The sequence below is a fragment of the Equus quagga genome, chromosome 7 (assembly GCF_021613505.1).
Source record: "Equus quagga isolate Etosha38 chromosome 7, UCLA_HA_Equagga_1.0, whole genome shotgun sequence".
In the NCBI taxonomy this organism is placed as follows: Eukaryota; Metazoa; Chordata; class Mammalia; order Perissodactyla; family Equidae; genus Equus; species Equus quagga.
Window position 1 is genome coordinate 19,392,722 of NC_060273.1, and position 16,688 is coordinate 19,409,409.

General features: G+C 48.3%; 1 protein-coding gene across 1 annotated transcript; it reads left to right on the forward strand.

Moving 5' to 3' along the window:
- The first annotated feature begins 271 nt into the window (after positions 1-271).
- AQP8 (aquaporin 8) lies at positions 272-8,746 on the forward strand. Its single transcript, XM_046665279.1, has 6 exons — positions 272-283; positions 422-675; positions 3,541-3,667; positions 5,426-5,640; positions 7,130-7,264; positions 8,509-8,746. Exons 1-6 carry the CDS (start codon positions 272-274, stop codon positions 8,555-8,557), a joined length of 792 nt encoding a protein of 263 aa, XP_046521235.1. The 3' UTR covers positions 8,558-8,746.
- Positions 8,747-16,688: the final 7,942 nt, after the last annotated feature.

Sequence of the window (16,688 nt, forward strand, 5' to 3'; positions counted from 1 at the left end):
GTTGGCAGAAAGCTCAGCAATCTTGACCACCCCCTGCCCTGCCCATTTGAGATAAAAAAAAATGTTTCCTATTCTGGGCCTCAAGGCCACCTCCCACCCAGGCTTTATTGCTTTCTTGGCATCTCAGGGAGCCTCTGCAGCCCTTTAAAAGGGGCAGAGCCTGTAGCGGGATCAGTGACCCTCGTCCTGGAGACAGGTGTGTTCAGAAGAGCAGGTGTGGGCTTCCCAACAAGCTCAGGAAGCAGCCAGGGTCCCTGCTGTCTCAGGTCTGATGTCTGCAGAGGTGAGTTGGCTGCTGGCCTCTGCCCCTGCAGCCTGGCCGTCCCAGAGGTTGCTGAGAATTCATTCAAGGTTGGAGCACCAGGGGCTTCTTTCTGGGCTCTCCTCCCACCTGTGTCCACTCTCTCTTTTCCTACTGTAGGCAGCCATGTCTATGTGTGACCCTGAATTTGGCAGTGGCAAGGTGAAGGAGCCAAGCATGGGGGGCAGGTCGCGTGGGTCCTGGTACGAGCGGTTCATGCAGCCCTGCCTGGTTGAACTGCTAGGCTCAGCCCTGTTCATCTTCATCGGGTGCCTGTCGGTCATCGAGAATGGGGTGGACACTGGGAGGCTGCAGCCGGCCCTGGCCCATGGGCTGGCCCTGGGCCTCATCATCGCCACGCTGGGGAACATCAGGTGAGACCGGCTCTGGCCATCAGACTGGTGCTAACCTGGGGAGCCAGGGGTGGGGAGCAAAGCTGTCCGCAGGGACCCCTGGGCACATACTCAGCATTCCCAGAGCACTGTGGATGGGCGCTGGGCTGGGAAGTCAGACTGCCTGCATTCAAATCCCAGCTCTGCAGCGCACGAGCTTTGTGGCTTTGAGCAAGTGACTCTCCAAGCCCAGCTCCCCCACCTCTAAAATGGGAACAATAGAATATTTTCTAAACTATTTCCCGAGCCAACACATATGTAGGGCTAACCATGTGCCACGCGCTTTACAGGTAGTAACTCATTTAATCCTCACAACAACCCCGTGGGGAAGTACTCTTATTGTCCTCCTTTTCCAGCTGTGAAGGAGAACCCCCACGTAACCTGCCCAAGCTTCCATGGCCAGTAAGAGGCAGAGCCAAGAGGCAGGCCCAGCGCCTCATGGGGGAGGCACGAAGTGACATGATGTGAAGAGCTCAGTCCCTACTGAGGTTGCTGTGGTCTTGTTACCTTTAGCATGGGGTTACTCCAGCCTCGGGGAAGGCAGAGACATGAGGAAGAACACACCGAGGGACTCCCCGCTAGGTCCAGACACCCCTGCAGTGTCTCCCTGTCAGACGGTGACCAGAGAGGAGGCAGGGAGGGCAGGGGTTCCATCTGCACAGCCTCGCGCGCGGGCTGGGAGCTCCTCGGCAGGCTAGCCCTCGTGCGGCCGTCTTCAGGGTGGCGCCTGGCAGGTGAGCCACGACCCGGTCGGTCTATATTTAATCTCACTGAGAAAATAGATCTGAATAAGGAAATTAAAATACAGCTTCCCAGAAAACAGACTAGAAAGAGAACTTTAACATTTCTCTTTAAACGTTCAACCAAGCCTGCAGGTGAGATGAAAAACACAGTCTTCTGTTCCGATGGGTCTGGGGTTGAATGCAACCTCTGTCACTTCTTAGCTAGGAGATCAAGGTAAGTAGCTGAGTCTCTGTGTGCAGCAGTATAAATGGAAATAAGAGTAGTAGCTAGTATTTGTTGAGTGCTAACCATATATACAATAATATATATATATACACTTATTAATTCATTATATCTTTGCAGCAGCCATATGAAGTAGAGCATCACTGAGGCACAGAAGGTTATGTAACTTGCCCAAGGCCACATAGCTATTCAGTGGCAGAGCTGGGGCTTGAACTCAGGCCAGCTGACTGGAGAGACCCCTTACTCACCGCAGTAGACTATCTGTTGCACCAACCTTTTATTCAATCATTTGCTTTTCAACAAATACTTATCCAGCACCTACTGCGTGCCGGACACCGACTTTGAGGTTGTTAAATAGATCTAGGATAAGGCATATAAAGCACCCCACATGGCACCTGGCACATAGTAGGTGTTCAATAAATATTTGCTGAGTGAACACTGAATGAATAAACTAGAAAGTGTCTTGATTGTTTTATCATCAGTGAGTGTGAAGTTACTCTCGGGAATCTGTGTGATGCTCCACACAGTCAGTCCTCTCCTGGTCGAGCCATGCTCTGAGTAACAGCTTCTCTCCCCATTTGGGCCCAGGAGAGGGTTCTAATCGTACAGTGTCTTGTGGGAGGCTGCCCCACCCCATCTTCATCTCTATGCTTTGACAGAGCCCAGGCCGAGCTTGGTCATGGACCCAAATTTAGGCCAGGTAGGCCTGGCTGTCCCTCTCTCCACCTACTGAGTCTGAGCCTTGGCTGGTGCTTCCAAATCATGCATGAGGCTCCCCTGAGGGCCTGTGTATAGAGCTGGGACAGACAAGCTGGGCAGCTGGTCCCGAGGTGTCAGCGTGTTGGACAAAGTCCTTTTGTCCAGAACCAAGTTTCTCTGTCCAGTCTCAGCTCATTGCTCTGTGTCCATTGGGTGTGGGCAGGCCCACTGGGGGGCTTTTAACACCTGAGGGGGCACTTTGGCTCTTGTGTGACATGGAGGCTCTTGGGGTCACTTTCCCTCTTATGGGGGCATCCATTTCATGACCTAGAGAGATTTAATGGGTCAATCTCTGAGGATATCTCCCCCTTCTGAGTGAGACTGGATGGGATGCTGATGGGGCTAGCAGGATGCTGGGGCCCTCCTGGCTCTGGGACCTGGGCTGGTTGAGCATCTTGGTGAAAAGGAGGGCTCTTTTCCATGAGCAGTGGAGGGGCCGGTCAAATTGCACTGGCTCTTTGACCTCAGGTTTGACTTTGTCTAACCCCCTTCACATCCCAAACTCTAGATACCAATCCCCAACCCACCCCTGAACTTCTGACCTCACTCCCAATTCCCAATGGCATTGCCATAAAGCCCGATATCAATTTTACACTCAATGCTAATCACACTTTCAGACCAAAAACGGAGATTTTATTAGTTTAGCAATTAACTAGTTAATTAGTTTTATTAGTTTAGCATCCAATCAGGAGCTCTTGTTTGGGGCCTGGTTACTTATAAGAGGAGGCTAGGATGCCTCTCTTGGGCTACTAATTTGGAGCCTGGGGTCTCATTCTGACCTACAGCCACGTCTCTGAAGGGCTGAGGGAGCTCTGGGGGAGTCTGGGAAGAGCTCAGGGGTGGTCTCCGACCACGCTCTTCCTCTGGGCCATCCTGGGGTCTGGGTGTAGGGCAGAAACAGGGCTGTTCTCTCCTCCCCGGCTCTCCCCACCTATGCCTCCCTCCACCACCAGGCACCTCAGGGAAAACGGGCAGGATTTGGTTCCCGTTTTATACTTGGGCTGGGTCCTTGACTGACTCTGGCCCTGCAAGGTCAGGCTGGGCGTCTGGTTGGGACACATTCCCTTGGGTGACAGCCTGGGCCTTGGCCTCATGACTTCCTTCTGTTTTTGTGGGTGACAGTGGTGGACACTTCAACCCTGCGGTGTCCCTGGCAGCCACGCTGATTGGAGGTCTCAACCTGACGATGCTCCTTCCTTACTGGATCTCCCAGCTGTGTGGGGGGCTGATTGGGGCTGCCTTGGCCAAGGTGGGTGATCACCAAGGGGTCTGGGCTGCTGGCTTTGGCCCTGATGGGGCTAGTGGAGTAGAGGGTAGGGTGGGAGTATACAGTTCTTTTCTGTTTCCTCCACTGGGATTGGGTGGGCCCTTTCTACTGGGGAGGGGACCCTCAAAGGGCCTTTGTTTCCCTCCAAATCCACCCTGTTCTGTCTGTGTCTGGACATAGCCATTCCCTGGACAGACCAGGAAGCAGAATTCAAGACTTGAGGTTTCTCTTCCTGAGTCCATTTCTGGCTTTGGGTACTTCTAATGTTTTTTCGTCCATCCATCCATCCATTGATTCATTCATTCATTTACATGTTCATTCACTCTAGAAACATCTCACTGAACACCGACCAAGGCTACGGGATGAACCTGGTTATTCTCTTGAGAAACTTCTGAACTAAATTCTCTGAGTGTTCTCCAGCTTGCCTGCCTTTAAACTGAGTTACTCTACCTTTGATGGGAGTTAATATTTAATTTATATCTGGAATCCTTCCACCTCAACAGGAAGACGAGCTCTTCCTCTCAGCCACAGAATTTTTAGAGCTCTACAAGTAACTCCGCAGACGAACTCCCTTCCTCCCTCTTTGCCTAACTTCCTTCCTTCCTTCTTCCCTCTCTCTCTTTCTCTCTTGCCTGTCTCCCTTAAGCCTTCAAGGGGCCCTTCAAGATGTAGGCCTTGCTTGGCATGGGTGAGGGGTTGGGGGAGGATGGAGTGTGGGGGTTTGGGGCTGGAGACGGGGGCACCCTGTCAGCCTGGCCTGGGTTTGGACTATGGCTCTTGGTGCTGGCCCATGGCAGACTTCGGTCTCGAATCCCATTTTGCTGTCCTCCCTGCCTTGGTCTCCCCACGCCCCCGCATGAGACCCTGTTCCCGTGTGTAGAATGGGACTGCGACCATCCTGCTCTGATCCTCAGGGGAAAGTGGTGCCCAGACTCTCCCTCAAGCCTGGCTATTTGCAAACTTGTCAAACATGACGGTGAGCAGTGCAGGGCGCAGCTGCCGGTGACTAAGGACACCCTCCCTGCACTTTACAATATCTTCTCTCGTTTAATCTCCCAACGACTTCCCCAGAAGCCGCAGACAATCCTTAGAGGACACTCGCTACCTGAGCTACGAGCTGTTACTATCATCCTCACTTTATACGGGGAAATGGAGGCACAGAGAAGTCAGTAATGTGCCTAAGTTCAGATGTGCTGGTGAGCAGCAGAGCCCAGATTTAGGTCCAGCGTCCAGAAGCTTGTCTGCTCTGCCATCCTCCCTCTCCAGGGGCTGCGACAAGCCCTGTGGCCAATTTCCTGTGAAGGTGATGGAACTTAAGCTTCAGAGCTGTCCTTGCAACAGGTCCCTTCAAAGGAGCCTTATCGGGGGCTGGCAAAGGGGTCACCTGGTCATATGTGTTTGCCAAGTTTGTAAAAGTAAGGTATTTTTGTACTGTATTATTTTTCTTAAAGAGGGTTATCTAAGTTATATAAGCTTCAGCCTCACAACACCTGGGGCCACTGCTGGGTTTTCCCCATTTTACACATGAGCAAAATGAGGCTCAGAGTAGTCCCATAGCTCACACAGAGCCACACAGTAAAAACTGGTGGAGCAGAGATGTGGACCCAGATATATCTGGCTGCACATTGGACAGAACCCTTCACGGCTGTAAAGGTTGGGGCATGCATTTTTAGGACCCCCTCCCCTCTGCTCCCAGCTGTCTCTCTACCCCTGGTGAGGCTGAGCCACTTCTCTCCACAGGCGGTGAGTCCTGAGGAGAGGTTCTGGAATGCATCTGGGGCGGCCTTTGTGACAGTCCAGGAGCTGGAGCAGGTGGCAGGGGCATTGGTGGCAGAGATCGTCTTGACAACACTGCTGACACTGGCCGTATGCATGGGTGCTATCAATGAGAAAACACAGGGCCCTCTGGCTCCATTCTCCATTGGCTTCTCCGTCACCGTGGATATCCTGGCAGGGTGAGTGTCCCTTGGCAGTGGGACTGTGGTGCCCAGTGATGGGTTGAGGCTCAGTTCTGGAGGAGGTTAGTCCTGCAGATTAGGCTCAGTTGCCAACAGAGGCCATGAAGATAATGCAAATGAGGGAAGTGGGCTCGCACTGGGCAGACAATAGGGAATGGTGGGGACTGTAGCATCTAAGGAGGCCACCACTATGAAAATCTGATAAGCTACTTCTGTGTGGGAATATGGGCTGGGGTGACTGATCTTCTAATTTCACTCCAGGGAAGTCAGAAGACTGGAGTGTTATGTGGAATTTTCCAATTTTCATAGTGTCAATAAAACATTTCTGCAAGCTATGTTTGTCCAGCCAGTGGACAGTCAGGTCCTACAAAGGGCTTCCATACCCACTGTCTCATTTATGTTGAGCCTCTCAGTAGGCTTGGGAAGGGATTAAGGAGACAAGGTTGGGTCAGGGATTATTTCTCCCATTTTATATATGAAGAAACTGAGGCTCGGAGAGGACATAAGTGACTTATTTAACGTCATTGGGCAGTGGCAAATTAAGTGACAGATCTGGAACAAGAGCCCAAATCTGCTAAAGGGGATGAGGCAGCCACTGCTTAACGTTTAACTCCTTCCTTTCTCTTGGACACAGAAGCGACTCTTGCTTTCCCGCCTCTCTCTGCCCTCCAGCTCCGTGCCCTCGTTTGGGAAGCAGAGTCTGGGGAGCTGAGAGCGTGTAAAGCTGTGGCTGGACTTTGCTGCCCTCTAGTGACTCACTTGCAAGCCTACTGACTCCTTTTGGCTTTGCCTACTAGACGCCGGGTTGGGGGAGGGATGAGGTCTTTAGGACCCCAGCTTGAGTGAATGGGGGAAGGATACAGACACCTGGGGAACAGTCCCCTGGAGGAGATCCTGGGCCCCAAGCTTGTGGTGCAACAAGAGTCTCCACCAGGTCAGCCAGATTAGAGTTAACATTGTTCACGAATTATGTGACATGGGTTATACACAAACGTTTTCTCATTCACTCCTGACAACAACCTATGAAATAGCTACATTCACCTCAGCTGAAACACAGAGAGGTTAAACAGAGGTCACAGCTAGAAATAGCTGGGCTGGGTTTTGAACCTAGGTTGGCCTGACTCCAAAGTTCATGTAGTTGGCAATTGCTTGACTTTGCTTTATCAACTTTGGAGAGGACCTGGATCCACCTTCTTTTCCTGCCATCACCCAACAGGCAACACCTTGTTGGCCATTCTTCTAGAAGGGTGTGTAGGGAGTGGCAGACTGTATGCCCAGGGAGGAGTCAAGCCTTTCACTTCTGAATGAAAAAGAAGTGATAGCTTCTTTGCCTGTGTCTTCCTTGGAACCCCCCAGAACCCCATGATATAGTAGCTCAGAGAGGGTTTCTGGGTGGTGTGTGACATAGGCCTAGTTGGGGAAATGAACTTGAGGTGAGTGGGGCCTGGCTGGGATCCTGGTGACCTGTGTGGCTGGGTGTTTGCAGGGGTGCTGTGTCAGGAGCCTGCATGAACCCTGCCCGTGCCTTTGGACCTGCTGTGGTGGCCAACTACTGGAACTTCCACTGGATCTACTGGCTGGGCCCACTCCTGGCCAGCCTGCTTGTAGGAGCACTCATCAGGTAGGAGTGTGACCGGGGCCACTGGTCCATTGGAGGGGGACCTGGTGACAGCTCCCAGAGCGTCCAGGGCTGGAGGGCGGGGGTCTCACTCGGGCTGGAGAAGGGAAAGAGGGAGCCTTCTTCAGAGGTGAAGATTATGGCTCTGTGCCACTTGGTTGCAAGTGACAGAAATCCATCTGAACACAGCTTAAACCATAAAGGGGAATTCATTGGCTCGCATAACTGAAAAGTTCAGAGGTAGCACTGGCTTCAGGTAGGTGCTCCAACAATGCCTTGGAACCTGATCTTTCTCACAGGCTCAGCTGTCCTCTGCATAAGCCTCATGCTTGGTTAGGCTCTCCAGTAGTGGCAAAGATGCTTTCTAGGCTTATATCCTAGCAGCTTAACAACTGCAGAGGAACTAGAACAACAACTCTAGCAAAAGTCCTGGGTCTCATGGTCGCTGGTTTGCACCGGCCCAGCTTGGGTCAGGTCTACCTCTGAATTGATCACTGTAGCCATGGGTGGCAGCACTCCTGTGGGCTATGTCTGGAGCATGAGCCTAATCCTAGAGGGGGCGTGAGGGTAACCTTACCCGAACAACCATATGGACTCAGGGTAGGGGAGGAGCAGTTCCCCACAGGGGTGCTGTGCAATTCCGGGGGGCCCTATCCACAAAGAAAACCATGTATCTGGTGCCCCAAGAACATGCACGTCAGGAGATGCCATTCACATAAAATACAATGTGAGCAGTACTCCCTGGAGTTGTGCGATAGATAATAAAGTTGAAGTATCAGAGGGAGAATATCTGCTTGACTGCTTCTCCTCGGGCTCTCTTCCTGTGAGCCTCAAGGACCTGTAGGGTCCTGTTCTTCCTGCTCCAGGCGGTGCAGGGATTAGGGTCTGGATTTGGTACAAGTTGGGCCTATGTCCCGCTGTCTGGGAGAGGACAGTCACCGGGCTGGGCTGATCTACATCACTGCCCATCGGCAGTCCTGGCTTAGCCCACGGCGCAGTGAAAAGCATCACCAATAATTCTCTGTCTGTTGCTTTCAGAATGGCAGAGATGGGCACCTTCAGGAAAAGGGCTGGAAACCAAACAGGAAAGAGTTTCTACTGCTCCCCAAGGCGATCTGGCTACTGAGACTGGGAAGGCTTAGGAAAGAACTTCCTGTCTGGAGAATTCTGGGCCTGGAGACATTGACGAAGGGCTGCGTCTCTCCTCCAGAGACTCAGAGACCTCACTGGGCCATCTTTTTCTGTAGGTTGCTCATTGGAGACGGGAAAACTCGCTTAATCCTAAAGGGACGGTGAAGCTGAGATGGTGGAATTCCTACCACTCCAGTTGCCCTCAGTGGACCCATCCTGGACTGCAGACAGGACAGCTTCTCATTTCCTGCTAGGGCAGAGGCCCAGAGGAGCAACTGACCTGGGTCTGGCTTCTTGGATAGACAGACAACTGCTAAGTCCTGAGGATGCTCTAGGTTCTTTGAATTCCTTTGTGCTCATCAGAGCCCTCAGCCTGGGGAACATGTTGCCAGCACTGCCCCGAGGGAGGTAGAAACAGCACAACAGAAGAGTTTTTCTTGACAGAGAAGTTCCAGTAGCAGAACAGTTGGAAGAGACGGCTGTGTGTGTACATCAGCTCATTTCCCCCACCCTTTTCTTTCTCCTTCTCTTGTTCCCCGATTCTATGTATTTCCTTGCTTCCTGAGCTGCCAATCTAGCTTTGCAATAAATAGTCCAGTATTTCCTTCTACATGCTCATTGGCTTGCCTTTCATTTCAGAAATGGGAATTGCTGGGGAAGAAGCAAAAGTCTGGGCCTTGGCCGTCCTGGGTCTAGTTAGCTTGGGTCCAGCTCAGAGTCCAGTGCCAAGGTAGCTGGCCAACCTAGAGCCTGCCCCTCACTCAGCCAGCCCCATCTTGGAGCCCTGTCTGAAGCTCAGAGTCCATTCTACAGTCCAGTTTGGTCTCGAGTCAGTCAATTCCAGATCACAGACCTCAGCGCCCTGCTGAAAACCCCAAAGCGGAGTCCAGGGTCTGGTGTAGTGCCCAGTACTATCCAGGATGTGGGTCAGCCCACTCATCACACTCAGCTGGGGAGGAGAGTGGGTGCGGCGGTGGCCCAGAGCTGCAAGGATTTCCCAAGGAAATATATAATGTGCATAATATAGGGCTCGAGAGACAGTGATATTTGTATGGAAGATATGAATATAAGAATAAGAAAGGATAAAAAGATATTCTGAACTTCCCACTTTACAAGTAGAGTGTGCATCTTCTCTGTAAGAATTTATGGGTCGTTTATGGAAGATGATCATTATAACACCACAAAGAAGTGCTAGGGAAAACCAATCCTCAACATCAAACGAAAACTCACCCACTTCTACAAGATGAACAAAATGCTCGCCTGAGTAAAAGTGAAGAATATGCTCACTAGAGAAATTCACCAAGACAGTTAGAGACTGCCTACTGAGAAAATGGACACGATATCCCCAAATGTCCAAACCATTTTTGGGGAAAAAGAAAATAACAATAATAATAAAACAAAAAACCTAAAGAAAAGAAAAAGGGAGGAAATAATGTGATAAAATCAGAAACAAGAAACTTAGAACACTCACAAGGAGCGAAAAATAATAAAAGTTACTATTTCCTTGGGTGAAATAAATAATGAAATAAACCTTTGGTAAATCTAGTAACACAATAGTTATATATACATATATACACACATGTTCATATACACAGATATCCACACATGTGCAGCTAGCATTCATTGAGTGTGTACTGTCTGCCCAGTGCTGTGCAAAATGCTTTGCATACATTATCTCATCTACTCCCCACAACAATCCTGTAAGGTAGGTGTAGTGGCTTGAATAGTGTCATCCCAAATTCATGTCCACTTAGAACTTCCAGAATGTGACCCTATTTGGAAACAAGGTCTCTGCTGACATAATTAAGGTAAGAATCAAGATGAGGTCATACTGAATTAGGGTGGGCCCTAAATCTGAGAGGATCCTTACACGAGACAGAAAAGGACACACAGAGACACAAAGAAGACCATGTGAAGAGGGAGGCAGAGACTGGAGTTAGGCTGCCACATACCAGTACCAGGAGTCACCAGGAGCTAGAACAGGCCACGAAGGATTCTCCCCCACAGCCTTGGAAAGACTTTGGTCCTGCCGACACCTGGATTTCAGACTTCTGGCCTCCAGAACTGTGAGAGAATAGATCTCTGTTGTTGTAAGCCAGTGAGTTTGTAGTCATTTGTTATGGCAGTCCCAGGAAACTCACACAGGTGGATAGTCTTATGTTCTCATTTTCCAGAGGAGCACATTGAGGTTCCAAGAGATGACATTACCTATAGTCACATAGTTGGTAGGTAGGTTGTGCAAAATTCAAGATCAGGTATGTCTGACTGCAGGGTTCATGACCGTGGTCATTATACTTCTGAACAAGGGACAGTATGTCTCCTGAGTTGTCTCCTACTTGCCTGTTGGGCCGCCATTAAGAGAGGGGACGGAAAAACGTGTAACTCTTCTCACTCCTGACTTGCATGTCAATCTCTTCATGTCAATTTCTAGACCATAATCTCTCAAGAGGAAGATCAATGCTAGTTCATCTTTGAAACTCCACATTCTTCGGCTTCGTGTTTGCTGTGTAGAAGGGACTAAGTACTCATTGACAGAAAGAATGGCACGGGCTGATCTCAATGACGCCCAAATTCATTCTGATCCTACAGAGCAGAATCCAAAATTGACCCAGATCTCCTAAGTTCACCTCCAACCCACCTCCTGTCTTCTCAAAAGCAAGGGCACAGAATTCTAGGATGTTAGAGGTAGAAACTCTATGATAGTAGTGAAATGTAGCTGCTGCGAGTTTGGATTCTGAGAAAGATCTGAGTTTAAATCTCAGAACATTTACTTCTTTGCTGTATAAGCCTGAAGAAGCTATTTAACTTCTCTCGGTCTCAGTTCTTTATCTGTAAAATGGAAATATTGCCTCAGGATGCTTATAGGAATAACAATGTTTGTAAAGCATTAGCACAATACTTAGTACATAATACATGGACAGTGTGTTAGCTTATATTTATTATCATTCAATCAAAGGTTTTGCAACTGGCAGGTGTCAGAACGAAGGCAAGGGGGTGGAGTTCTGGCAAGGAGATTCTAAATGGACTTTGCCCATATGTATTTTCTCAGTCAGCTACCCTCATATAAGGATTGGGGCCTCTTAAAGAGAAAAGGTTGGGAACCCCCATGCTGTCCAACTCCCAAACCAGAAAGGCTAAATAACTTGCCTATAATCACACAGTGATCTAGTGGCAGAGCTCAATCAGAATCCAGGGTTTTGGACACACGGTCTACTGTTCTTTCTATTCCAATAGGCATGTTTTGCTCTAGACCCTTGGAGGACAAGTACTGAGTCACTCCCTTTTGCTAGAAGTGGAGTCCTCACATGCCCTGTTGTTGGGAAGCCTACTGTTACACACTTGCGTCTCTCCCTCACAGGATTGTGCAAGAACTCTGAGAGTTTACGCAATCCAAAAGGGAAGTATGCCAATCCTCTACTCTCATGTCGCAACATTTTACTTTGTGACTGCTGCTGCTGCCATTCGCCTGTCTACCACATGGTGCCACTGTTGGGAGTAGTCTCAGAGATGGTGTGTGCCATATAATAGCTAAGTCACACTTGTCCAGGCCAGGGTGGTTTCTTGAAAGAGGGACCGTTTGTTGACAATTCCACATCTTCATGCCTAGCACACCTGCACGCTCCAGGGGCTCTATGCTCATGTATCCAAGAAACCGTTAAGACCAAGGCCTTTCAGGTCTTGCCCCCATCCCCTCTACCTGCACACTTCCATTCTCTTCCAGAGTCTGACCACCTCAGCATGGGTTTAGGCATTCGCCTTTCTTGGAACCCAAAGCCACTGTTTCCCCTCCAAGTCCCTGGACTCGTCATGGAGTTTGGGGGTTGTGACTGACTACGTTCCTTTTAGTGTTCCTCGAAACACAAAGCATTCATTCGCCTCCCTTAAAGTCTAGTTGCCTTAACTAGTTTACAGGAATTGAAAATTTGTGGTCTTTAGAGATTTTTCCCCTTTGGAGATTTGAAGTTTCTCATCTTATTCCCAGATCTAAGTCAGTTCGCAGACCTCAATCTCTGTAGACATGGACGTTCAGGCGATCTTGTGGAAGAACTTTGATACAACACTGTACACAAATAGCATTGGCCTTTATCTTTGCTTCCTCCAGAAAGGTCGTGTGCATTTATTCAAGGAAAGTATAGAAAACATACAGGGACTCTTAGGTACCCACTCTGAGCAGTTACAATTCTTGAAAATCTTGGGTACTACTGCAGTCGGTTGCCCAGGGTAGAGGCTTATAAAGTCCAGGGGAGAGAGAGACTTTGTCTGGAATCTACCTCATGCTTAGGTGAACTGGCTCCCTACATCCAATCTATGGTTCTTCGTACAGCTCCTGAGAGTGTGGCTGGAAATATATCCTCAGCAAGTGGCCAAATCTCGACTTTGACTCTATGACCCATGGAGTTGGAGCTGTTACAGGAAGAAGTACTAAGTAGAAGCCGCTGCAACCCTTTAAATCAAATAAATCGAAAGCAACACTGTGTCTTTGGGGAAATCGTCGAGACGTGTTTCCCCATAAAGGCTGTGGGTGAGTGCCTTACCCAGAATACACGCAGTATATACAGGCAAGGCTAATTCCACCCTAGAACAGGAGCCAAACATTATCTGGGACAATGGCAGTGCCAGTTATCAGAGGCCTGCTGCACAAGAATAGCTGTGCACTCACAGAAGATCCCCGCCAGATGTGGGGGGAGCAGCGAACTGGAATGAGACTGAAATTCAGCTCTTACTACCTTAGATAAATTCTTTTTTCCCTTAATAGAAGATACCCTTCAAATTACGGCAAAAACCAGTGGGAGTCATTTATTTTAAACATTTATTTCACAAACAAGTTCTCAAGAAGACATCTAAGTGGACCTTGATACAAAACAATGACTAGACATACAGTTATACTCGGAATGCACTCCAACAGTGGCAAAGGCTCACAGCTACACAAGTCGCTCAGACACTCGCTGCACGGGGGCTTCCCCAGCTCCCTCACAGTTGAGTCTTGTCTGTCACTGGGAACCAGAGCTCACCAGACAGGCCTTCTTCACTGCAGCTGCCTGCCATTCTACCGCGGTGCCTCAGGGGCTGCCTGCTGTTGAACCTGAGTGGTTTGCACAGCACCCTCCTCCTGAAGTACAACACGGGCTCCGTATGGCCTGGGTGCTGCGTGCAGCGATGAGCCAGGCCGGGGCGCCTGGACTTAGAACATCTTCCTCATCTAGACCATGCTCCTCAGCCTCACAAAACATTAGAGCCGGAGCACTGTTGGCAGTCAAGGTCAGCTTCTCTTCAGACGAGGAACTCAGGTCCAGAGAGAGGCGATGATTCGTCAACACTCAGTAAGTGGTATACGACAAGGCGGAAACTTGTCTCTTTTGGCTTCTGGTTTAAAGTTCATTCCACCACGGCAGGCCGCCCTGAGCTGTTCAAGTGTATGTGGGAAATTTTCCTCTTTGAAAAACTAAGGTTTCCTTCCAGATGAATAAATTAGGTTGTATGTGTAATAAAATCACTGGTAAGAACTGGAGGTATTTGTGGGAGTAACAAAGCACGCTTAGGCTGGCTTACAAGCCAGGTTCCAAAATGCCTTGGGTGGGGGATGTCAGATAATAAAATGTCTGCGTCTATACCACTTTTGAAAAATAGGATTTGGGGCAATTTTTAAAGAAATAAGACAGGATTAAATAAACACAGGTTTTAGGTAGTTGGTTTAGCTGACTTGTAAGTTTTGTTTTTCTAAGTTTTGAGTTTTCCAGCAGCCAGAACAGAGAGAAAAGCAGCGTTATAAAAAATCACAGTGTTTATAACTTTTTTTTTGCTTAGGATCAGAGCTTTCCCTGGTACGGAGATAAAGAAAAAACCTTTTCCTGTGGGTCTTCATAAAGGCAATGTTATGTGACATAAGAGACACATTAATCAGAGTGTGGTTATTCATTTTGACTTCCACGTTCCACCTGAAAAAAGATAAAACACAAGGAGCCTTGGTCTAAGACGGTGGGTAGGACCTTCTATTTCTTCAGAACCAAGTTCATTAAGTCAGTTTACTACTCCTCCAAACAGACCATCTACAATTGGGAATACAGGTGGGGGACGCCAAATTCCATCTCAGCTTGATCCCAGACGTCAGAGACAAAGAGCATCAGTTTGTTCCCCTGGGACAGAATGGGTCTTGATCCTTTCCCGCCACTGGGGAAGTCTGAGAGACAGAGGTACACAATACGACTTCAGGCAATTCAGAAAAACTCTTTTGCAAGTGAAGGTGATTTTCCCGTGATTAAGCTATTGACCTTCTGTAACTGACGTGAATGTAACTGGCATCACCTTTTGCTGCAACACTTTATCACATTGCAAGTTCCTTGAGTACAGACACCAGGCCTTCTTTCATTCTCACATCCCTCACTATGCCTAGAACACAGCTGCACACATACAGTGCTTAATAAATATTTATAAATAAATCACCTACTTTCCTGAATCATGCTTTGACATAATTATCAATCCTGGGTACATATTACTAAGTGCTCATTTCTATTAATGCGCATCTCCTCTAGAGCTGGAATTCCAGAACATTTACACAATATAAGGACATGTCCACTGGCACCACACACATCTTACTGTGCTAGGCACACTACTAACAAGAAACTCCGCTTACCATTAGAAGACTATAATGCAGACAACACAGAGGAAATCCACCTACTGAGCTGTGAATCATCATAACATGTCTAACAAATGTAAATCAGAAACACGTATCGACGTTTACCTGAGTCACCTGCCTTCTAACAGGCCACACCCTATTCACTGGCACCATAAGTTGGATTTCTTTCTCCACGGCCTACTCTCCTTGGTACTTTGTTGACCAAGTTTCAAAAGGTTCAAACATACTCAAAGGAAAAATATTATCTCCAGATGTTTTCAAATAAAAGAGCATCTGACAAAAGAAAGGAGAGGTAACATCAAAATAATCATCTACATACAGTCCTGACTCTGGTTATCTTTCCATTAACCTTACGACTTCTCCCTCCCCAAAGCAAAGCCACCCTAGATACTTATTAAGCATATAAATGCCACCGGCCTCATCCTGAAGCAGTCAGCCTTGGATGACCAAATTCCTGGGTTTCATCTGAAACGTCCATAAATGAAATAACTATCCCTCTATCTGAACTCTTCCTTCAATACTTATTGAGCTACTGCTACAGGGTTATCAGAGATTTTTCAGACAAAGAGGTACATCAGGAAAACAAAAATGGTGTTCTGGATTCGAAGTTTCCGTAAATATTTCCATTTTCACTCAGTGAGCTGCAGAGTTGTATAAATTACTCAGGGCTCTACAGTGAGGTTTATGATCCTATGAACAGGGACTAGAAGCCTCAGAAAAGGGCCTGGCCTAATCAACAAATGGGCCTGAAGGTGTCGGTCTGGACTGAGGTGGCTATCTGATCTAAAGCAGGCCTAAGGAGTCCAACTGGTCTTAGAAACAGTAACTGTTTCAAGTCTCTGCCTCATGTCTTCCCTACCCCCTTAGAGTTTTAGAAAACTATTATCACATAACACTATACTGAAGTGTGGGGTTGAGAGGCATAAAATATGCCAACATAACAGTCATGTTCTAGATAGGAACAAGCGAAGTTCTAGGGTAGAATGAGAATGTGTCTGAACTTCTACTTTAATGAGACACACTGTGTGCATGCATCCTATTCAATGTGAGGAGGGCATGGTCGTTCAGAAGAGTAAGACGAGAGCACCCAGAACAATTAAGAGGTAAGTGCAGGTCTTAATGAGAAATGGCAAAAGGAACCGGATTACTACAGGCTGGAGAGGCAGCAGCTGAGGGGCTTGGGTCTTCAGGGACAGAAAAGAGTAGCATACAAAGGACAACGGGTGATGAGTTGCTTCTCACCCCAATGGAGGGCAGGGCCTTAGTAATGTGACTTCAGTGACAATACAGGGATTCTACCCTAGCTATCTGGATCAACTTCTTGACACAAAAAAGGTGCATTGCAACAGACTTCTGAAGGAAGCTGTAAAATCTTCAATCTCCATCTGTGAATATCTTCCAAACCAAGATGGATTTGATGGGGTTCTGATCAGACTCCTGAAAGTTCTACCCAAACAGGAAACTCTGTGACCAAGTTGCATCCAGGATCTCATGTGGTAGAGAATGAAAAAAGACACTTTCAGCACTTTTTATCTCCTTGAAAACAACTCTCACCTACACTGAAGGATCCTGAAGGCTGCTGGACTTGGCAATCCGCTAGCAGCAGCTCGAGATACTGAAGGGAATTTCCCTCTGAACTCAGACACGATATCTTCTCCACTT